Source organism: Delphinapterus leucas, chromosome 4 (genome assembly GCF_059928025.1).
Source record: "Delphinapterus leucas isolate spDelLeu-1000000601 "Yukka" chromosome 4, BTC_Dleu_Yukka2, whole genome shotgun sequence".
In the NCBI taxonomy this organism is placed as follows: domain Eukaryota; kingdom Metazoa; phylum Chordata; class Mammalia; order Artiodactyla; family Monodontidae; genus Delphinapterus; species Delphinapterus leucas.
The window spans coordinates 55,643,022-55,666,173 of NC_143132.1; the positions used below are offsets into that span (position 1 = coordinate 55,643,022).

Genomic DNA, 23,152 nt, shown 5'->3' on the forward strand with positions numbered 1-23,152 from the left:
TTTTTTGTCCATAGGCAATGAGCAGATATAAGAGAGGATTTTGAGAAGGAAGAGTATCATCTTTTGAGACATGTACCTCAGATCATATTTTTGCATGGTCTACTTGTTCCCTATCAGAGTCCTGATAGTACAATAGTTCTTTTGAGGCTATGCTTTTGGTTTTTGCTGTTGTTCTACTCTTGTGATTAAATACTGGGCCTCATTTTCAGCATGGTCTGCCTTATGTTTAGAGTTTGTCAAGGTTTTTGAAACGTTACCAAAGTGGCCTTTTAACTTTCACGGAGTATCCTTAGTTGATAGTAGTAGTCCTGTTGAGGCTGTGTATTTGGTTTCTTTTGCAGTTTGTTCCACTTTGTGATTAAATCTGGGCCTGATTTTCAGCACAGATTATCTTTATGTCTGTAGGAGATGAGGTTCTCTTTAAATGGTACCCTCAGAGGCCTCTGTCTTTCATTGTGTCCAGAGTCAATAGTTGGATGACCTGTGCCATTTTCTTTCTTCAAGGCTTCCAAGACAGTAAAAAAAAAGCCAGCCAACTCTACAGTCCCTTTAATTACCATGGCCCCCGTAATGTTCAAGCTTGAGCTACTATATAATCTATTGCCTCCCCTTCCACATGTATTTCATCCCAATCTACCACAGGTGAGAGTCCTAGTGTTTGTATTTCTATAGCATGCCAGAGGTTATCACCATCCTACTTACCACAAAAAAAAAAAAAAAGAGTTGCTTGTTGTCTAATTGGTAAACTGTCTACTTACAGAGTCCTGTTCAAACTAACCATATTTTAAAATGCCTTGCAGATATAATGCAGGACTGCTAGAATTTCATAAAAGCTTACAAGAAACAGGAGATACAGATGATCATTGGTTTGACATAGATCCTATGGAAGATGAAGATTTACCTACAACTTTTAAAGTAAGAAATTATTTAAGAATAATGTTTCATCTGTGGCTAATCAGAATCATCTTTGATAAACTGCAGTTTATGTTAACTATGTCATTCTATAGCAAACACATTCTTTTGTTGGGCATTAGCTTTTTGTATGAGGAACAACCTTCATTCCATTATCTAGTGCAGAATGTTAGTATGATTCAACAAGAAGAGAGAAATGAGGTGGATGTGTTAGCATTTCCAAATAACAAGATTAAAAGCTGTACTAGTTCAGTACTTCACATGGCTACAGCTAAGTGTAATAGTTAACTTCTTTTTTCTAACTATATTTATCATTATTTTGCTGTTGATTTAAATTTTAAACGTACTAAATGCTTACATTAAAAAATGTAAAAATGCCAAAGATAAAAGTAAAATTCATCCATATATTTCTTCAAATGGAGAAACCATTGTTAGTATTTTCATTTATATCTTTCCATACACACATGTATAAACACTCCTTACCTTTTATTTTTAGTAAATTGGTGTGATGTTATACACATTGATTTATGGCATGAAAATATATGTTATTGTGAATTTCCCAGCAAGTAGATTATTATATAGTATAATTTTTTCATAGTCCATCTTAAACTGTGCTTTTAATTTGCTTAACCAATTCCCTGCTATTGAAGATTTAGTTTATCCTAAACATTCTAGTTTTTCACTATTATGGAAAGTGATCTTTTTGTATTTCTCACATCATTCCCTTAGTATAAATTTCTAAAGGTGGAATTGTGAAGTGTTTATACACTTGTACAGTTATTCGTGTATGTTTCCACATTTCCTCCCAGAAAGTGTGTAACCAGTTTATATTCTTAAGACAGACTATGAGAGTTTCCATTTCCCCACACCCTCTGGATATTTTTTACCTTTTGGGTAATTTTTACTCATCTGATAAGCCATGTTGGTCACTTTTTATTTGTTTAATATGAAAATAGCTACACTCGGCTTCTTTTGGTTAGCGTTTGAATGACATATCTTCTTCCAAACTTTTACTTTAAACCTTTCTGGATCCTTATATTTTAGCTGACTTTAAGGCCAAATGCATTCCTCAAAATAAAGAGGAATGTTTTATAAAAATAAAAAATTCAGTTTTCTAGGAAGCTAAAGCAACTCAAAGTTTGTATATACCTAATAATACAGCCTCAAAATACCTGGGACAAAAACTGGTAGAACTAAAAGGAGAAATAGAAGACTTCCCAGTCACAGTGGAATATTTTAATACCTCTCTCAGTAATCAATAGAATAAGTAGGTAGTCTTTGGTGTTGGCCAGGATAATCATATGACTTTTAACTTTGACCTAATAAAGTAGTAATTTTATAGATTTTGGAAAAATATTGAATTTCTGTGTTTACCTGGAGCAGCCCCTACCTGGTCTTGGTTGTTTTTCTTTTTTTCCTTCTCCTTTTAAAATATTTTTATTTCTTATCCAAACTTTCTTATTTTTATTTTATGCAAAGTAATACATGTATGCAGTTTTTCAAGTAATATTAAAAGGCTTAAAAATTAATGGTCTGTGGTTTATCATCTCTAATTGTAGTTCCTGACTATGGGTAACTTCTTCCAACCCTCTAGGCATTTTCCTTTGATATTTACCTGTATTTTTAAAAAGCTATACTGCTATTTAAAAAATTTCTCCATCTTAGATGTTATCTTTTGACTTTCACTGTGGAAGAGGAGGGTTTAGTAGCTTCCTTATACATCTCCTTCACACAACACACTTCACTTCCCCATCCTACTAATAGTTATAAGTTTTTATTAAATTGGCGTTCGGGTTTCTCTTTACTCTATTCCTGGGAATACCCTCACCCATTTCCTTTGTAGATCCTCTATTTCTTGGATCTCAAGTTTTCCTCTTTCTAGGTATAATCCCTTGATTTGGTGGTGCAACTCATCCAGCAGCTTCCTGGAAAAGTGTACTTGCTTGGGAGATAAATTTTTTGAGATCTTTCAAGTCTCAAAATAATTTATTCTTTGTACACTTTATTTATATATTGCCTGGGCATAAAATTGTAGGTTGAAAATCATTTTCCTTAAATTTTTAAAATTGTGTTTCTGTTATCTTCTAACTTCCAACAGTAGTATTTTTGAGAAATTTGATGTTCTGATTATCAATCTTTTGTTATAACCTATTTTTTTTCTGGGAATTTTTAGGATATTCTGTATATTCCTGGTGTTCTGAACTTATGTTTTTTGGCTCTGGGACATTTTCTTTTTTTATTTATTTGATAATTTATTCTTCATTTTCTCTTTTCTCTTTGAAATGCCTTTTATTCAGATACTTGACATCCTGGACTGAATTTCTGGTTTTCTTATTTCTTTGCTAATTTTTATTTTTTGTCTTTTCTTTTTAAAATATTTATTTATTTATTTGGCTGTGCCTGGTCTTCTGTGGCATGTGGGATCTTTAGTTGCGGCATGTGGGATCTAGTTCCCAGACCAGGGATCGAACCAGGGCCCTCTGCATTGGGAGCATGGAGTCTTAACCACTGACCACCAGGGAAGTCCCTAATTTTTTGTCTTTTTGTTCTACTTTTTAGGATATTTTCTTAACTTCATCTTTTTTGCATAGAGCTAATATTCAGCCAGTATGCACTAGTGCTATCATATTAGTTCTTTTTTTTTTTTTTTGCGGTATGCGGGCCTCTCACCTCTGTGGCCTCTCCCGTTGTGGAGCACAGGCTCCGGACGCGCAGGCTCAGCGGCCATGGCTCACGGGCCTAGCCGCTCCACGGCATGTGGGATCTTCCCGGACTGGGGCACAAACCCGTGTCCCCTGCATCGGCAGGTGGACTCTCAACCACTGCGCCACCAGGGAAGCCCCATATTAGTTCTTATAATGTTAAAATATTTCCATACTGCTTGGAAAATAGTGGCTGCTTCAAAAATAGTTGGGTAACCAGCCACCATTCCAGATGCCCTGGACTCTCCTCCAGCCCTCTCTCTCCATACTTCTTAAGTTAAAATCCAATAGCTAAAGGTTTAATGTCCAAGAGAGCAGAGTGCTTCCATGATCGTGCTCTGGCTCTAGGCCAGCATGTTCTTAATCTGTTATAAGCGGTGCCTATGCCTGTCAGCCCACCAAAAGTCCTACTTCCCAAACACTGTGATTAGTTTTTCTTTAAGAAAACTTAGAGGGCTGGCCTTTACCCCTTTATCTGGCACTGAGGAGTTTCAGGTGAGTACCACCAGAGGCCTGCCCTGCCCCAGTTGCTCCTATCCTCATGTGTCTCCTTAGATGAACTCACCCTGTTGGGGGGAAGATTGTACTCCTAGAGTTGCTGGCACCCTAGCAGGGGAGTGTCCCTTCATATTGTTATTATTTTCAGCATTACCCTTGTTTCTATCCTTCTATTGAATTTTTTATTTCAATGATTATTTCAGCTATCATCTACCAAGAGTTTTCTTGTTGTTATGAATGTTACTTTTTTTTAAAAAAAATAATATCCTGTCCTTTTTTCATGAATTTTAGAGGTAAGTGTTAAAGGTAATGTTAGCTAGATCATGTAAGGCTTTATAAACCAAGTAAGGAGCTCAGACTGTATCTTGAGGGTCATGTGAAACCCCTCAAAACTTTTAAACAGTGGGGTGTTATAATCAAATTATAGTAAAATATGACATAGAATTTAGGACTTTGAAGAGTTTCTGTATTTATGGTAAGGGAGGAATTCAGAAAGTAAAAAAATATTAATAAAATAGTTACAAATTGTAGTTAGTGTTCTAAAGAAAAACAAGGGACTGGGACAGAGAAAATAGAGAACACACAGACATACACTTGTATACCTGCATATATCCATATTTGTCTATATGTATATATGCATAAATGTGTATGTGTATCTATGTGTAGTGGTTAGGAAAGGCCTATCTGGGAGGTGATATTTAAGTTGGAAGCAGAAGGTTGAGAATGGAACTAGCTCTGTAAAGAGTTGGGTAAGAGCATTCTAGGTAAACAGAATTGAATGTGGAAAAGGCCCTCAGGCCTTGAAGAGCAAATTTGAATGTAAAATCGTGAATTTTATAGTGAGTGAGGCTAGAGATGAATGTGAAGAGATGGACCAGAGATGGCTAGGTGTACAGGGTTCAGATTCTGCAGGTTCTGCAGGACCTTGCAGTCAGTCTTGGTAAGGGTTCTGGATTTTGTTTTAGGTAGCGGGAAGCCATTGAAGAGTTTTAAGCAAGGAACTGACAATGATCTTTTGTTATTTTGCAGAGAGTGTTTTGAACACAGTAGGCAAGGAAGAGGCAGACCAGTTAGGCAGTTGTCATAGTCAGTAATGTAGGTGAGACATAGAGTGGTAGCAATGGAGAGAGAATTAGAAAAATTTGCAGTATATTCTGGGAGAAGACTCAACAGTACTTGCTAACATATTGCATGTACAGGGTGATGGAATAATTATACAATGGATGACTTCAAGACTACTCGCTTGAACCTAAATAGATTGTGGTAGATGAAATTGATGTAAGTCCCATGAGGACTAAGTATTAACCTGCTAAGTTCACTGCTGTATCCTTAACATCCCTTAACATTCGTAACAACCTGGCCATAACAGGCACTCAGTAAATATTTATTGAATGAGTGAATATCAGTGACTGAGGCAGAAGATGAGGAGTAAGGAACAAGGAACAGATTTTGGTAGGAGACTCAACAGATCAATATTGAACTATTAAGTGTCAGATTTGTGAAACCACAGTAGTTATATACCTACTATGAGTCCTATCCCTTTGTTTTCAGCATCTCCACTTGACTGTTGGTTATCCTCACAGGATATACTACTTTCATATTGATAGGTCCTTGAACGCTGCTTCTTTATTTCTCCCTGATACTTAAAATTTTCTAGTCAACTTGGTCAAAACATTTTTATTCCTCATAAAATTCTGAATGCCATTAAACAAATGTTATGAATGATGACTTGATTTGTAAAACAGTCTGTAGAGGTTTATTTTATCCTGTCTTATACCGTCAATATATATGGGTATGTCTCTCTGAGGGACACTATTAAGGACCTGTATAACTTAGACTTGATCACGTGTTTCACACATTAACTAGCATTTTAAAATATGGAAATTGCATTCCAAGTTGTAACTCTGAACACTGGAAACATACTTCTGTACCCTGCCTCTGCCCCTTCTGGCTGAGCAGCCTGTTGCACCACTACAGTAGTTCCACTGCCAACCTGGTGTCTTGGGGGCCAGTTCTAGCAAGGACTTGCTTGGGTTTCCAATGATTTGTTGTCTCTCTGTATTTATATCAGAGCAAGTAATTCTTGTTAGGAACATGCTAGGTGTTATGAGTTCGAATGAAGAGTAGACATATAGCTTTGAACATAGACTTTTGTCCTTTCTCCATGTTTGTATTCAATAAGAAGTGTAGTATTTCTTATTTAGGGCTTTTCTATGTATTGTTTACTTTGAATGAGGGAAATAGGTTCTATAACTATTTTAAAAATATACAACACCTTCAAAAAAGGATATGAAATGGACATATAACTTAAGGTAAGATAAGTGTTGTAGTCTTTTTATTACTGATTCATGAGATTTATTTTTATTTTAAAAATTTAGGACCTTCTTAACAATTTCATCAAGACAACTGAGGGTAATATAATGAAGCAGACCATTTGCAGTTATCTAGATTGTGAGCGATCTTGTGAAGCTGACATTTTAAAGAACACCAATTATAAGGTACTGTAATTACCAATTAACTGAGTATTTTAAAAATGTGATTGTAAGGTTAAACTTAGATAAAAATTATTATATTATCATGCATCAAAATATTGTTTAAAAAGTACTTAGTTTAATTACAGTGATAATGCAGTTGAGAAGTTGTTTGAATGTCTCAGAGGTTAGATTCACTGTGATCAGGAAATATTTATATCCTTTGAGCCAGTAAAAGAATGAATTGGCTTTGCTAGGGTTTTTGTATATTCACAAGTTTCTGAAGTTATAATAAATATTATTTTAATCATATAATGGAAATTATCTAAAATATTCTTTATAGTTAGAAATGTTACAGGTTGAGAATATTATCATTTTACTAAGGAGAAAGGTTGTCACTCCTCAAGAATTATGTTACTAATTAAGGATCATTATTTCTTCTATGGACCTTGGGTGGGACACACACACACACATAACCAGCCTTGATTTGAAGAAATTCAACAATCAAAGTACTTCAAGTCCAGTTCTCCCTGGATCTATCAGAATAAGACTGTGGAAAATCACAAGATAGGTTGAGATATGATCATCAGTGTAAATCTGACTGCTTCTACAAGACTGGAAATCTGAGTTGAAAAGCATGATGTATAGAGCAAATGGCGTAGATGGGAAGGAGGAGAAAGCCAAGATCTATTCATTAGGGTAAGATGGGTATTGGGAAGTGTAGGCCTGGTGAAGTGCAGTGCTCAGGGCAGGTCAGGGTCAGTCCTGGTTTTGGTGACATGGTGATATGGTCCTGTGGTTTCCCAGGGAGGAATCAGGGTTCCAGTCAAATGGGTAGCATGTAGCAGCAGGAAGTCTTGGTCACAAAATTTAGATTTTTGTCATCTAAGCAGTGTACCTATTTAAAGGAAGCAGGACTGTGGTTCCCAGGGAGGGCACACTAGGAAAGACAAGAAGTCTATACCTTGGGATAATGCAGTAGCTCAGGAGCCATTTCTCACTAAGATAGCAATCTAAGGTCTGGTGATTGGTGACAAAGAAGTTTTGGGGAATAATGGTATGGAATTGGGGCTGAAAGACAAGAGAAATGTAAAAGTTGAGGTGAAGTGGGGCAGACAGCATGTTCATCTACAAAGATCACTCACCAAGTTTCTGATATTTTGTTGTATACAACATGTGGAAAATATTATATTAACTTATTCAAATTATTGCCTATTTTTTGTCTTTAGTGATATAAAAATGACTTGTATAGTTCTTTGATTACCAGTGATCTGTTGATAAATTTTCAATGCCATCTAAAGCTCATCTAGTTATAGAATAATTTTAAAAATGACTTAAGGTGGTATTTTCTATATCTACATGGATTATTATTTCTTAACAGCAGCTTTTATTCTTTTCCAGGGATTTTTTCAGTTAATGTGCAGTAAAAGCTGTTGTGTTTACTTCCATAAAATTTGTTGGAAAAAGTTCAAGAATTTAAAATATCCAGGTGAAAATGACCAGGTATTATATTTGTTCTTCCTTAAAAACTTTACTACAGCATATCCTCCTCTACTCTTTCCTGTATTTTCCCTCTTTCCTCTTCATTTCTTCCTGATCACATCCTTCCTCCTCTTTTTTTCTCCCTTCATTTTTTTTTCCTATTCTCTCTGATGCTTTTCTCCTCACTATTTGTTCATCATCACCATTTATTAAACAGGTCTTTGTAGGAAATACTCTGCTTTGCTTATTGATTTGCTTATTGATTTCTATTAATTTGTTCTCTTCCCTTTAGAAGTTTATACTCTTAAGAATAGAAATATTGTTACGTATATTCACATAAAGGACATAAATAGAATCACTTAATAAAAAGAAAGGACAACTATATAATTTTAAGGATAGTTTCTATTTTAATGGTAGAGAACAGTGATAAATTTATAGTCTTCAGAACTATCCTTGTAGTATTGGGAATTCCCTGGCAGTCCAGTGGTTAGGGCTTGGCGCTTTCACTGCCAGGGCTGGCATTAGATCCCTGGTCAGGGAACTAAGATCCCTCAAGCCATGCAGCACAGCCAAAAAAACAAACAAAACAGCAAAAAACAAGACAAAACAAAACAACCCAAAATATATTTGTATTATTTATATTTGCCTAAAGTCATATAACTAAATTGAATTCTTTGCCGCTAAAATTAAAGTAGAAATCGAAAGCCCAATTCTATATTAATTAGTCTTTAATGAGGTAATGGCCATAAGTTGGGTCTATAATGTTTGGTTCTAGAGTGTTTACATTGTGCAAAAAGCAGAAAACACTTATAAAGGAATTGTGGTGGAATAGAAAGAGCACTGTATATGAAGTTGAGAGTTCCGAGTTCAAGTCCAGATTGAGCCACTTACTAGTTTTCTTTGCACTAGGCTGAAACTCATTTTTCTAAGCCATATAGTGAGGATAGTAATACCTACTTTATAAGTTTGTTATGAGGATTAACAGGTAAAACAGATAAACTTGCATTGTACATTGTAAAAATCATTATATAAAGCATTATTATTCACTTTTTAAGCAGTGTGTAAATACTTTTCACTTTCTTTGATTATTAGGGCAATCCATTTTGCTCAACTTTAGAAAGAGATGTAAAAGAAAACTAAGTAACTTAACCAGAGGGAATAACAAGGTCAGAATCAGAAAAAGGACTCAAATTCATTTTCCCTGGAATCCTCATATGTCTAACAGAAATTCAGTATTCCTTTTTGCACTTACATAATTAGTATATTTTACTTGAAGTTGCTTTTGTTGGGGGCAGAAAATACATTTTAGTTTGTAATATAACTATTTGAAGATTTTGAAGTAGAAATGATGAGAGAGAAAAGAGTAGTCATAAATTTTAAATAGGAAATCCATTGGTATAAGAAATGGACTATCTTTGAACAGGTAACTCTCAAATGTTTATTCACATCTTTTTTACTGTCTAGCAACATCTGCTTCTAACTTTATTTAAATATAATCAGTCTTGCACATCAGCAGGTTTTTTCTATTTTTATTGTTTGTATTATTTTTTTCTATTGATAACTTATTGGGTTTTTTTCTATTGATAACTTTAGAGTTTTAGTGGGAAAAAATGTTTGAAGGAAGGATGTACAGGTGACATGGTAAGGATGCTGCAATGTGAGGTACCTGGAATTGTCAAAATTTTGGTGAGTATCTTTCTCTTATTTTTTTGCTTTCCTTCACTGGAATGATGTTTTTGACTTCAAACAGATTTGGGAATTGTAGTAATAGTATTCTAGCCATATTCTCTTTGATGGGACTAAGCTCTCTAACCTTTTTATTGCATTGATTTCTCCAAACTAGTATTTAAGTGGTACTTAAGAATAAGAAAATTTTAAAAATAAAGACACACACACATACACACACAGGAACAGGAACAGACAAAGCAGGCCATGGCTGTAGCAATGAGGAAAGTCTTTATCATGAACAAAGGATGATAATCTAATTCTGTTCCACCTATGGTTAAAAATAATTTTAGATTTTCTGAACCCTTTTTTAGTCTCTAAGCATCTTCCTATAAAAATATCTATAGAACATCTCATAGAGTTGCTGCTACATAAAATGCACTTAAATGGTATCCATTTTATTTTTTTAATTAATGAAATATCTTGTTGAATTTTCAGTTAATTAGTAAACAGACCAAAATTATAAATAGGAATATATATATTTTTTAATGTTTAGTATGGTCTTCTTGTATTTTAGATTTGACATTTAAATCCTATTGTGATATAAAGTAGAACTAGTTTTTAAGACCAACTCTAGTTTGTTATTTGATTAAGATTGTTTATAGCTTGTTTCTTCTGTTTTATTTGTTTTATATTCACTATAGCTTCGTTCTCATTGTTTTCTTTCAAATATTAAGGCTAAGAAGTAATATTAAAGAATTTTGAAAATTGAACTACTTTAGGGCTATTTTTTTTTCATCACTTGCAGTTTGAAGTTGTGAGAAAGGATGAGTATATAACCATTGAAAATTTAGGAGCAAGGTAAGCTTGAAATTAAATATTCTTTTTTTTGAGCATGTATGTATTTTTCATTTGCTTCTTTCTTCTGTGTTTTCTGTTACTTTCTGAAGCTCCATTAAACTTAAAGACAGTATCAGTTGTGTGAAAAAATTGTATTTAATTGACATTTGTCTACCCCTTTGCCCCCCACTTCGTAGACTTTTAAATTCTAAAGCAGGAAAGTAGAAATGTGAATACTTTTCCCTTAAGTATGAAAAGAATCCTTTCCTGAAAACCAAACATATTTTTCTTAAAGTTATTTAAACTGGATTGTTATGATATAAAAACTTTCTCCTAGCTTTCAAAACTCATTCAAGCCTCCAGGCTTGTCTGACAATTAGAATCATCCTGTTTCTTAGATGAGAAAGCTTTATTGCAGAGGAATATATAATATAAGTTGGGAATTCATAGAGGTGTAGACTGTTGCTATTGAAATTAGAAATTTCAATATAAAACTTATCCTAATCCATTGATTCTCTTTTCTTCTGTTTAAAATGTCTACCATTTTTTAATCTACCAGTGTTATTACATTGATACCTAAGTTTTCCCTATGAGCTAATGAAACCCAAATCTTTATCTCTGCTGTAGATCTCACTCTTAAAAATCTAGGTCTGTCTACCTGCATGCTAAAAATTTCCATTTTTATTTTTCAAAAAGATCTATAGTTAAGTATGCCCACAACTAGACTCACAATATTTCTTCCCAGTTACAGTTGCTCTGTAACTTTTTTTAGGTCCAATAAATTCAACTCCTTAAATATATTGTACATGCCTCCTTGCTTCTGTCCCTGTGCTTCCACTAAGCTAAAGTTATTTATTTAATTTTTTTTAACATCTTTATCGGAGCATAATTGCTTTACAGTGTTGTTAGTTGCTGCTGTATAACAAAGTGAATCAGCTATATGTATGCATATATCCCCATATCTCCTCCCTCTTTTATTTGGAATTCGGAAACAGCTTCTAAACCCGTCTTTTTGTCTCCAGTCTTACCTTTCTTCAGTCTGACTGTTCAAGTCTATTGAACAGTCTGTTCAGCCATCAAAATCACTTTTCTAAAAAAAAATGGAAATATTTCACTTCTCTGCTTGAAAATCTTTCAGAGGCTTCTCATTGCTCTCAATTAAGTTCAGGCTCGTTAGCTTGGCTCTTTAGTCACCTTGGTCCCTGCTGTACTCACTAGTGTCATCTCTTGTCATTCTTTTTTTTACTGTATATACACCAACTATGCTGAGCTTCTTTTAGTTCTTAAGTGTGCCATCTGTTTTACCTCTAGGACTTGCCTAGAATATGCCACTCCTTTGGCTTTGCCTGGTTAAAACTTCCAGAAAGTAATTTTTACTTTGCATTAGGTGTTTCAATCACATATTCCCTTCACTTCTCCTATTAAAACATTTACTAAGTTCTGTTACACTTTCTAGGCTCTCTTCTCCATTTGACTGTAGCCTCCTTGAGGGCAAGAACTTTAACTTGCTTACTGCTATATTCCCAGTACATAACCTAATGCCTGGCATATAGCTGGTACCCAATAAATACATGACAGATGTAGAGATTCTAACTTCCATTATTCTACAATGAGTATGTTACTTTTGTTTGACAGGCAATTAACTTATTTGGAGATGAACTGCAAATGTGTTTTCCTTGGTTGGTGGTTCCAGTCTCAATTCAGAACTTTAGCTGAGCTACTTTGAGTCTGTTCCACACATATGGTTCAGCAGTCAGTCAGAGATGTGGCCGGAAAAAATTGGGGGGATCTCTTCTCTGACTTTCCTTTCTGGGATTCCCCCACACTCTTCAGCAGCCAGGGTTCCATAGCTTCAATTTTCTGGTTCCTTCAGCCAAGGAGACCTTTGTTTTCTACCATGGTATACTTAGCCTCAGGCTCAAAGCTCTAAAATTGGTGAACTTAATTTCATACATTCTTCTTCTCTTCTCCCCAAGCACATACCCCCTACAGCAGAGTTGGTTTGTTTCTCTGCTCTCTGTGCCTTCAAGGAGTTGCTTTTTGTAATTTGCCTAAGTTTTATAGTTATTTTCTGTCAGAAAACCCTCTGCTAATTGGACCTTATTACCAAAAGTGGAAGAGCTACCTCATGAGGTTTTGTGAATGAATGACAAAAAAGTTTGGTTGTTTTTTAACATTAAAATGCTTTATTGTTATTAAAATATGCATAAATAAAAGCTCACAAAATATAAATGCAGAGTTTAAAAACGAATTATGAAGCAGACAGTCTTGTGGCTCCACCCATATAGAATTTTGTCAGCACCCCAGAAGCACTCACTCTTCCCCTCTCCCCTAGCTCATCCGCTTCCTAGGTAACTGTCATCCTGACCTTCACAGTAATCATCTCCTTGCTTTCTTGATAAATGTACTAATTATAAATGCATTTCTAAACACTGAATTTTTTTATAGGTCAGTTTTTTAGGCTATAGCTCATATACAGTAAAGTTCACTTTTTAAAAATATACATTTTAAATGATTTTATTTTTATACAGCTGAGTAACCACTACCATGATCAAGAGTATTTCCATCATCCCAAGTTTCTCTAAAATCTCTTACGTAGTCATTCCCCCCTCCAACTTCCAAACTGTGGTAACTACTGATATGATTTCTGTTCTGATTAATATTGCTTTTTTCTGACTATCCTCTGGTAGGAAAGCCTTTTGCATCTGGATTTTTTTTAACTTAGCATAATGCTTTTGAAATTCATCCTTGTTATTGCATGTATCAGTAGTTCATTTTTGTTTGTGGTTGAGTAGTCTTCCTTTGTATAGATGTACCATAACTTATTTATTCATTTAACAGTTGATGACATTTGAGTTGTTTCTGGTTTTAGGCTGTTATAAATAAAGCTGCTATAAATATTCATGTGTTACTCTTTGTATAGATATATGCTTTCATTTCTCTTGGATAAATTCCTAGGAGCAGGATTGCTGAGTCATATGGTATGTGTTTAATGTTATAAGAAACTGCCAAACTGTTTTCAAAGTAGCTGTACATTTTGTCATTCTCACCAGCATAAGAGAATTCTAGTTTCTCTGCATTCTCTCCAGCACTTGGTATTATCAATTTTAAACATTTCAGCCATGTTAAAAGATGTGTAATGGTATCTTATTGTGGTTTTAATTTGCATTCGCTTAAATTTTCCAAACTATTTTTAAATTTTAGATCCTTTGCTATTACATGATAAATCTTAGAAAAACACCTTATAAATTTCTCCAGACTTCTTGCTGAGATGTTGATTGCATTGAATTTGTAGATCAATTTGGGGATGATTTACATCTTAACAATATTGAGACTTCCCATCCGTGAAGATGGTGTATAATTAATTTCACTTAATTGAGTCTTCTTTGATGCCTCTCAGGAATGTTTTGTAGTCTTCTGTGTATATAGTCTTATTTGTACAATCTTATAAATATTTTGTTAGATTATCCATGTATATTTGACTTTTTATGTTATTGCAAATGATAATTTAAAAATTTCAATTTCTAGTTATTTGTGTTATACAGAATTGATTTGTGTCGATCTTGTATCCTGTGACTTGATAATTAATAATTTTAATATCGTTTATAGATTCTTTGAGGTTTTCTACCAAAGATCATGTCATCTATACATAAAGACAACTTTATTTCTTTTTTTGCAATCTATATGCTTTTTATTTATTTTCCCTTACTTATTGCATGGTCTAGGTCCTCTAGTACAATGTTGGATACACTTGTGAGAGCAGACATCTTTGCCTTTTCTAGATCTTAGGAAGAAGTCTTCAGTTTTTCACCATTTAGTATGCTGTTAGCTGTAGAATTTTTACAGATACCCTTTTTTAGGTTGAAGATAATTCTTTTTTCATCCTACTTCTCTGAAAATTTTTATCATGAATGGATAGTGAACTAATGCTTTTCTGCATGCATTGAGATGATCATATGGTTTTCTTCTTCTTTAATCTGTTAATATGTTGAATTACATCAATTTATTTTCAGATGTTGAATCAACTTTGCTTTCCAAGAATAAATAGCAATTGATCATAATCTATTTATTTTTTCATACTGCTGCTGGTCTTTTAATTTCTAGCTTTATTGAGCTATAACTAGCATATAACATTGTGTAGGTTTAAAGTGTACAACATGATGATTTTATATATATGTATATATGAAACAGTTACCACCATAAGTTTAGTTAACACATCCATCACCTCACAGATTTTTTGTGTGATGGGAACTTTTTTTTTTTTTTTGCGGTACGTGGGCCTCTCACTGTTGTGGCCTCTCCCGTTGCGGAGCACAGGCTCCAGACGCGCAGGCTCAGCGGCCATGGCTCACGGGCCCAGCCACTCCACGACATGTGGGACCTTCCTGGACCGGGGCACGAACCCGTGTCCCCTGAATCGGCAGGCGGACTCTCAACCACTGCACCACCAGGGAAGCCCCAATGGGAACTTTTAAGATCTACTTTCTTAACAACTTACAAGTATATAATATAGCATTATTAACTGTAGTCACATGCTGTACTTTGGAGCCCTGGTTTGTACCTTTTGACCCCTTTACCCATTTCCCACACCCCACCCCCACCCCTGGCAACCACCAGTCTACTCTGTGTTTCTGAGTTCAGGGTTTTTTAGCTCTCACATATAAATGAGATCATACAGTATTTGTCTTTTTCTGTTTGGCTTATTTCACTTAGCATAATGCCTTCCAAGTTCATCCATGTTATCACATATGGCAGGATTTCCTTTTTATGGCTGAATAGTATTCCATGGTATATATATATGCCACATTTTCTTTATCTATTCATCCATTAACAGACACTTAAGTTGTTTTCCATGTTTTGGCTATTGTAAATAATGCTTCAGTGAACATGGGGGTGTAGGTATCTCTTTGAGACAGAAATTGTATTTCCTTTGGACATATAATATATATCCAGAAGTGGGATTGCTGGATCAATTCTATTTTTAATTTTTTGAGGAACTTCTATACTGTTTCCCCTAGTGGCTCTATCGACAGGTGTGAGGTAATATCTCATTGTAGTTTTGATTTGCACTTTTCTGATGATTGGTGATGTTGAGTATCTTTTCCTGTACATGTTGGCCATTTTATATCTTCTTTGGAAAAATGTTTATTCAGGTTCTTTGCCTTTTTTAATTGGATTATTTATTTATTTGCTGTTGAATTGTATGGCTTACTTCTGTATTTTAGATATTAACCCCTAATCAGATGTATGATTTTTCAGATATTTTCTCCTGTTCTGTAGGTTGCCTTTTCATTTTGTTGACTGTTTCTTTCACTGTGCAGAAGCTTTTTAGTTTGATGTAGTCCCACTTATTTATTTTTGCATGTGCTTTTGATATCAAATTTAAAAAATCATTGCCAAGACTGATTTCAAGGCAATGTTGCTTTTCTCTCTACTTTCAAAGGTCTCTCTTTGTCTTTTACTTTTGTCAGTTTAATTATAATAGATTTCAATGTAGTCTTTTTCAGGCTCAACCCATTTGTGGTCCTTTGAGCCTTGTGAATCTGGATGTCCATTTCTTACCTTAAGTTTGGGAAAGGGACATTATTTCTTTAAATACTTTTTCCATCCCTTTCTCTTTCTCTTCTCCTTCTGGGATTACCATACTAGTATATTGTTTCTCTTATTGTTGTCCCATACATCCCGTAATCTTTCTTTACTCGTTTCATTCTTTGTTCTTTTTCCACCTCTGATTGGGTAATTTCAAATTATCTGTCTTTGAGTTCACTGATTCTTTCTTTTGCTTGAGCAAGTCTGTTGTTGAAGCTCTCTATTGTATTTTTCAGTTCAGTCAGTGTATTCTTCAACTTTAGGACTTCTGAGTTTTTTTTTCTTTATGGTTTCTATTTCTTTGTTGACCTTTTAATTTTGTTCATGCATTGTCTTCCTAATTTCAGTTAGTTGTTTGTGTGTTCTTGTAGTTCACTGAACTTCTTTAATAGGATTATTCTGAATTCTTTGCACTGTCTATAGATCTCCATTTCTTTAGGGTCACTTATTGGAAGTTTATTAGTTTCTTGTGGTGGCATCATATTACCTGATTCTTCATGATCTTTGTATACTTGCATTGGTATCTGCACACTGGAGTACATGGTCTCCACTTGCAGAGTTTACAGGTTTGTTTTGGCAGGGAAGGACCTTCACCAATCAGCTGGTAGCATCTACAGGTAACTAGAACTTCCCATAGGGTTTTCTACTTCTGTGAAGCCACAGTCTGTGCTCTGAGGTTGGGGGTGGGGTGCTCTTGGGTGGGGCTGGTGGCTGGGTTCCATGTTCAAGTGGGGTTGCTAGGTGGGCTCCCAGGTCAAGTTGGGCTGATGGCTATGTTGTGGTCAGGTGGCATTACTAGCTGTGTTCTGTAATCACCTCTGGTTGGGCACATTCACAGTCTTTGCCCTGACTGGGTGTTGTCACCAGTTGGATTCTGTGATTGGGCAGGGTTGCAGGCCATGCTCTGCAATTGTTCCTGGTCAGGTGGGGCTTCAAGGTGTGCTTCCTGAGCAGATGGAAACAGTGGCTGGATTCTACATTCAGGTGGGGCCACAGGCCAGGCTTCATGGTCAGATGAGATGTTAGGCTGTACTTTGCAATCAGGCAGGGCCACAGGCTGTGCCCCAAAGTTGGGCAGGACCACAGGATGGACTTTACAATCAGATAGGTTGTTCGTTGTGCTCTGCTCTTGGGTGAGGCATGGCCTTCAGCTGTACCCCACATTTCGGTGGGGCATAAAATGTCAGGGTTGCTGTCTGGATTCCTTGGCGTAATGGGACCAGAGGCTGTCCTCTGATGTTGGGCAGGTTACTGGCTGGGCTCCCTGCTTGAGTGATTACATAGGTAGCATTCAGCAGGGCTGTATCTGGGCTCTGCTGCTGCATTAGGTGTTAGGCTGGATTCTGCAACTGGAAAGTACCTTAGGTTGGGCTCTGAGGCTACTCAGGGTCACTGTTCTGGCTTCCTGATTATCCAGGGCCAGAGGCTATGCTCAATAGTTAGGTATGGCAACTGGCTTGACTCCCTGCCCAGGCGGGCTGTAGGATGTGCTTTGTGGTTGCTAGGTATATGTGGGCATGCTTCCCAGAGGGGTGAGAGCTCAAATTTGCTCCCTTGTCTGAGTGGGCCATAGTATGTGCTCTGTACCGACTGGCCATCTATAGCCATATTTCCCAGAGAAGTGGGACTGGAGACTGTGCTTAAGAGTTAGAGGGCTTCCCTGGTGGTGCAGTGGTTGAGTGCCTGACGATGCAGGGGACATGGGTTCGTGCCCCGGTCCGGGAAGATCCCACATGCCGCGGAGCGGCTGGGCCCATGAGCCATGGCCGCTGAGCCTGCGCGTCTGGAGCCTGTGCTCCGCAACGGGAGAGGCCACAACAGTGAGAGGCCTGCGTACCGCAAAAAAAAAAAAAAAAAAAAAAAAAGAGGCAGAAGTGCGAAATTTGCTCCTTTGCCCATGCAAGCTGTAGGATGTGCTCCATGATTGGTATGGCTGAACTGTTTCCCGCAGTGCTTTTATCAATTTACACTCCCACTTTCAATGTAGGAGAATTCCTTTTACTCAGTATCTTTGCCAGTACTTTATATTGTTAGAGTTTAAAGTGTTTTCAATGTAGTAGCTGATTAGCAGTGTTATGCTGGTGCTGGACATAAAATCAGTTAACAACAACCACCACCAAACCAACATCTCTGTCCCTTTTTTTTTTTTTTTTTGTATTGTTTTCTGTGGGAGAGTTCATTTCAAAGCCAAGCCACAATTTTTTTCATCTGTTTCATAGCAGCATTTATTTAGTGTTTAGTCTGTTTAATAAATTTTGCTACTTTTTCCCTCAATTTTTTTCTAATTATTTGTATTGATGCTATGCCAGTTTCTTTCTTTCTCTTTTAATCACTAGTCATTAAATGAGTTGAGTTTTCTTGGAATAGTTATTGGTAAGAAGATACTGTGGTGGAGGAGGGTCTGGGAGGAGTTCCAGATTTGCTGCCTTTATACAGTGCAAAGATTTCTTTTTTCCTACTACCAAATAGTCTTCTTGCAAATAAGCTAGTCATGTGATTCTTTTTGTATGAAATCTAGCAATTCTACTTGCCTCCGAATTCTAATGAAAGTGGCAATGTAGGGTTGTTACTGTTAGTGTTTTTTATTTGTTCATTTATTTTTCTCCTTTGCTTTTAAGTTATTTCCAGGAGGAGAAGAAAATGCTCACTGACTTAGCCATGCTGATACTAGAAATCTTGACTGACTTTTTTAACCTAATTTTTTTTCCATTTGCAGTTATAAAAAGTTGATGTCTCTGAAAATAGATGATAGCGATATAAGACCGAAGATCAGTTTAAAATTTGGTACAAAAGGTATATTTTACTTTCATATGTCTCCTGTTGAAAACTGTTAAAAATTTTGACTTGCTCTGTAAAGTATCATGCCATTAACAACTGTGTGTTTCTTTGAGTTTGTCATTCACTGGGCTTGGGTTTACACTAACAAACATCACTTGGTGTAGGCTGGAATTCATGGACAGAAAGATTAGCAGGTGTATGGGTATCACATTACCTTGCATCTATAGAGAGGTTTGCTGGGTTTGGTGCATAGCTGTGACTACACAGATTGAGCTTCAGCTGATGTTCCCTACCAACTCCTCACTTGTTGCATTCCCTGTTAAAAGGGTGAAATGGAAAGAATGAACATTTGGGGCTCAAGGCCAAGTAGTCTAAACTTAGGTGCCAGTTCTTTAGGAGTGTGCTAGGAAATGCCAGCTGCTCAGCACTTGGAGAGCTTAAGGGCTCCTGGACCCATGGAAGAGTAGTCTGGTGGCATTCCTTCTTGCTAGGGAGAATGGATGTCCCTGATCCTAGCCAGCTTCTTATTTGGCAGCCCAGAGAAAGCTCCTTGAGTCATTTGCTTTGTAACCTTGTTTGCCTCCACAGTTTATGTCAAGTATATCAAACAAGAATATTACTTTAAAAATCTTTTGAAACACAGAATCATGAAGGATAAAATAATAAAGTTGTGCTTTATAATAAACACATATTTTATTAGTTTAAAAAATATACCATCATATACCAAATTCTTATTACTTTCTAATTCACCTCAGTCTACTTTCCTCTTTGGGAAGTGCTACTAAACCAGAAAAATATCAAATAGTTCAGTCTCATGCCTTATTCCATTTCATTGATGAAATACCTACTTAATCATTAATTTATTTTTTGAAAGGATAAGAAAAAGAGGTTCATAAGATCAGTGTGTCTCAAACTTTAATATATATTTGAATCATCTGTGATTTTGTTAAAATGTCGGTGCCAATTCAGTACCTCTGGGGTGAGACCTGAGATTCTGTATTTCTAGCAGGCTCCCATGTGTCTGCTGCTGCTGCTGGCCAGTGGACTGTACTTTGAGAAGCAAGGCATTAAATCACTTTATGTTTCTTGCTATAGTTCTGCATTGTCTAATACAGTAGTCACTAGCCATATGTGGCTGTTTAAATTTAAACTCATTAAAATTAGATAAAGTTTCAAACTCAGTTCCTTTGTCAGACAAGCAGCATTTCCACTGTTCAGTGGCTAGTGGACAGTGAAAATCTAAAATATTTTCATCACAAAAAGTTTTACTGGACAATGCTGATTAAGACAAAATATAATTGCCTAAGTAAAGTATAACTAAACACTGGCAGTTACCATTCTTGACAGTCCTCAGAATTTTCAAAGGCTTAATACTTTTATGCCACTTGATGGCCAAAGCTCATTTATTTGAACAAAACCCTGGATGGTTGAAAGCCTTCTATAGTGATTAGTTTTTGTGATTACTTTTGCTTGGAACATACTGTTTTTGTTTTGACTTTTTGACAGCTAGACAGATAGCAGCATGCCTATTGAGCATTGGCTGTGACAAAGTACTGTACTGTACTTCATTCTTTTGGAATAGTGCCTGTCCTACAGGAGCTTAGGATGTAATGCAAGAAATCACATAGAAAAAGAGCATTAATGTGGAATCTTTTGACTTCTCAAAATTCATTTTCAGATGAAATGCCTATCTTCAAACTTGATTATAATTATTTCTATCATCTGCTTCATATAATTATTGTTTCTGGTACTGACATTGTTCGGCAAATATTTGATGAGGCTATGCCACCCCCTCTTTTGAAAAAAGAGCTTCTTATACACAAGAATGTATTGGAACCCTACTACAACCATCTTTGGACCAATCACCCTTTGGGTGGAGCATGGCATCTGCTTTATCCCCCAAACAAGGAGCTGCCACAGTCCAAACAGTTTGACTTATACCTCCTATTAGCTCTCATAAAACATTTGAATGTGTTCCCTGCACCCAAAAAAGGCTGGAATATGGAACCACCATCTTCTGATCTCTCTAAGTCTGCAGACATCCTGAGGCTGTGCAAATACAGGGATATCCTCCTTAGTGAGATTTTGATGAATGGTCTCACTGAGTCACAATTCAATTCAATTTGGAAAAAAGTTTCAGATATTCTTCTGCGCCTCGGGATGAAGCAAGAAGATATTGACAAAGTGAAGGAGAATCCCATTGAGAATATCTCCCTTGATTACCATCAGCTGTCCATCTACCTAGGCATACCAGTACCAGAAATCATTCAGAGGATGTTATCCTGCTATCAACAAGGTACAAAATAATTATTTACTTAAGCCAGTAAACCTTCACTGAGTGTCTGCTATGTGCCAGGTACAGTGCTAAGGGTAGGAGATTCAGTGAGCTCACATTCTTGAGAGAATATCCTCATCAAGAAGCCAATAGAAATTACAGTGCTAGAGATGTTTCCAGAATACCATGGGAAATTCTAGCCTAAGAGAATCCAAAAAGGCTTTCTGGAGATAGAATATCTAAGGAGTTGTTAAATGACATGTAAAAGTTAGCCAAGTGAAGAAGATGGAGAAGGATGTTTCAGAAGGAAACAAGAGCAAAGGTACAGAAACATAAAAATGTATTATAGTACAAGGAACTAAAAAGTTTGGCAATACTGAGATTAAAGTAGGGGAGAGTTCATTAGAATACATTCAAGAGGATTTCTCTTGCCATGTTGAGGAATTTGTGTTTTCAAAAAGGAATTGTTGAATATTTTTAAATAGAGGAGTTTTATCACTTCTACAAAATTAAGGATGCCTAAAACCATGAAATACAGGTACTGAGTATTACAAGAATGCCCTTTTAGACACCATGAGTGTATGTTTCTCCTTTCTATCAGAACCTTGACTTTTGTTTAAAAGTTTGGTCATAGGTAATTTTAAAAATCAGATAACATTTATGCAAGGTCTAAGGTTGTCTAAGGTTGGTGGTGGCCATTCCCAAACATTATTTGTTGTTATGGGGAAGACTTCAGACCTCCTCCCCACATTCCAGGATAGCTTCTCAGCTGTCATGGTGGAAAGTGGAGTTGAAGCCATGTCAGCATCACTGAAACCCTTGCTGTGTTATTCTAGGTGAATTTTCCTGGTCCCAAATTATTAGTCATACTACCTGGTGAGCAACTGATGATCACAGTGATGCTATTTAAATGTATAACTTTCCAAGCTTCTAGTAATTGTTGACCTGGTCCAGATTTTCTTCAGCTATAATTGCTAGGCCCCATTCCCACTCCTTTTGCTAAGGCTCTGGGATTCCGTTGTGTTTTCCTACTTAACCTTTAAGAAAGCTTTCTTTGAACATAAAAGAAGAGAATGCTGAGTTTGATGCTCTAAGAAAGTCAGGCAAGCACCCTTGACTTGTAAATTGGCTTATAAATTAGAGGCTTTTCTTTTTTACATTTACTCTATTAAGATTTTGAATGACAAAAACTTATGAGAATAAAAATATTTGGGAAAGTGAGTTGAGCAATAAATTCAAGGTATTTCAAACAGTTTTCACTCTGAAAGTCTGACGAGCTTATTGCTCAAGTCCCTTTAATAGAGGCTTTCCTAGTATCTTATATGTCTTCCCTAGTAGTTATTACAGTTTGGTTTTCATTTGTGTATTTGATTATTTGATTAATATCCATTGTCCCCACTAAATCTCTATGACGGTTATCTTTTTTCTCACCATTCAAACTCTAGAGCCTAACACAGCCTGATATATCATAGGTGCTTAATAAATATTAATGGGCAAGGAGAGAGAATGCTCATCAGGATTTTGCTAAAAAAAAGGATCAAACTTTCAATGGAGGTTTGCTTCATAATTGACTATTACTTCATGACCTTAGACTGTAAACTGTAAAAATTTGCTTCTTGATTTAAAGTGCTTGTGTTCTAGGCATTATCTATTATGAACTATCTTTTTTCTAAACCTTTCTTTCTCTAAACATGGGTTTATAACCTTTATGTTATAATCTAATTAAGCCTTGTTTAAACTGGATTCATGAGTGAAGTTGGTTATTTTTAGTTATAATATTTATTGGTGCAGTGTAAAAAATCTTCTGGTTTTTCTTAGTCTCAGTCTGATATTTGTTAGTTACATTACATTTGCAATTGTATATCTAAATTTTTTCTTTATGTATCATAGGAATTGCTCTACAGTCAATAACGGGCAGTCAACGTAAGTATGTTTAAAAA

General features: G+C 35.9%; 1 protein-coding gene across 4 annotated transcripts in view; it reads left to right on the top strand.

Moving 5' to 3' along the window:
* DZIP3 (DAZ interacting zinc finger protein 3) overlaps window positions 1-23,152 on the top strand; it is a 136,443-nt gene that overhangs the window by 40,990 nt on the left and 72,301 nt on the right. For 3 of the 4 annotated variants that reach the window (XR_016392991.1, XR_016392992.1, XM_089910524.1), the window contains exons 8-15: window positions 801-915; window positions 6,491-6,610; window positions 7,985-8,086; window positions 9,659-9,751; window positions 10,539-10,591; window positions 18,876-18,952; window positions 20,616-21,233; window positions 23,103-23,135. Coding sequence is in view for 2 of the 4 variants with exons in the window: in XM_089910524.1 (XP_089766650.1) it covers window positions 801-915; window positions 6,491-6,610; window positions 7,985-8,086; window positions 9,659-9,751; window positions 10,539-10,591; window positions 18,876-18,952; window positions 20,616-21,233; window positions 23,103-23,135 (1,211 nt within the window). In the remaining 2 variants the exon portion in view is untranslated. The remainder of the gene's footprint in view (window positions 1-800; window positions 916-6,490; window positions 6,611-7,984; window positions 8,087-9,658; window positions 9,752-10,538; window positions 10,592-18,875; window positions 18,953-20,615; window positions 21,234-23,102; window positions 23,136-23,152) is intronic. The other variant, XM_089910525.1, reaches the window with a different exon arrangement.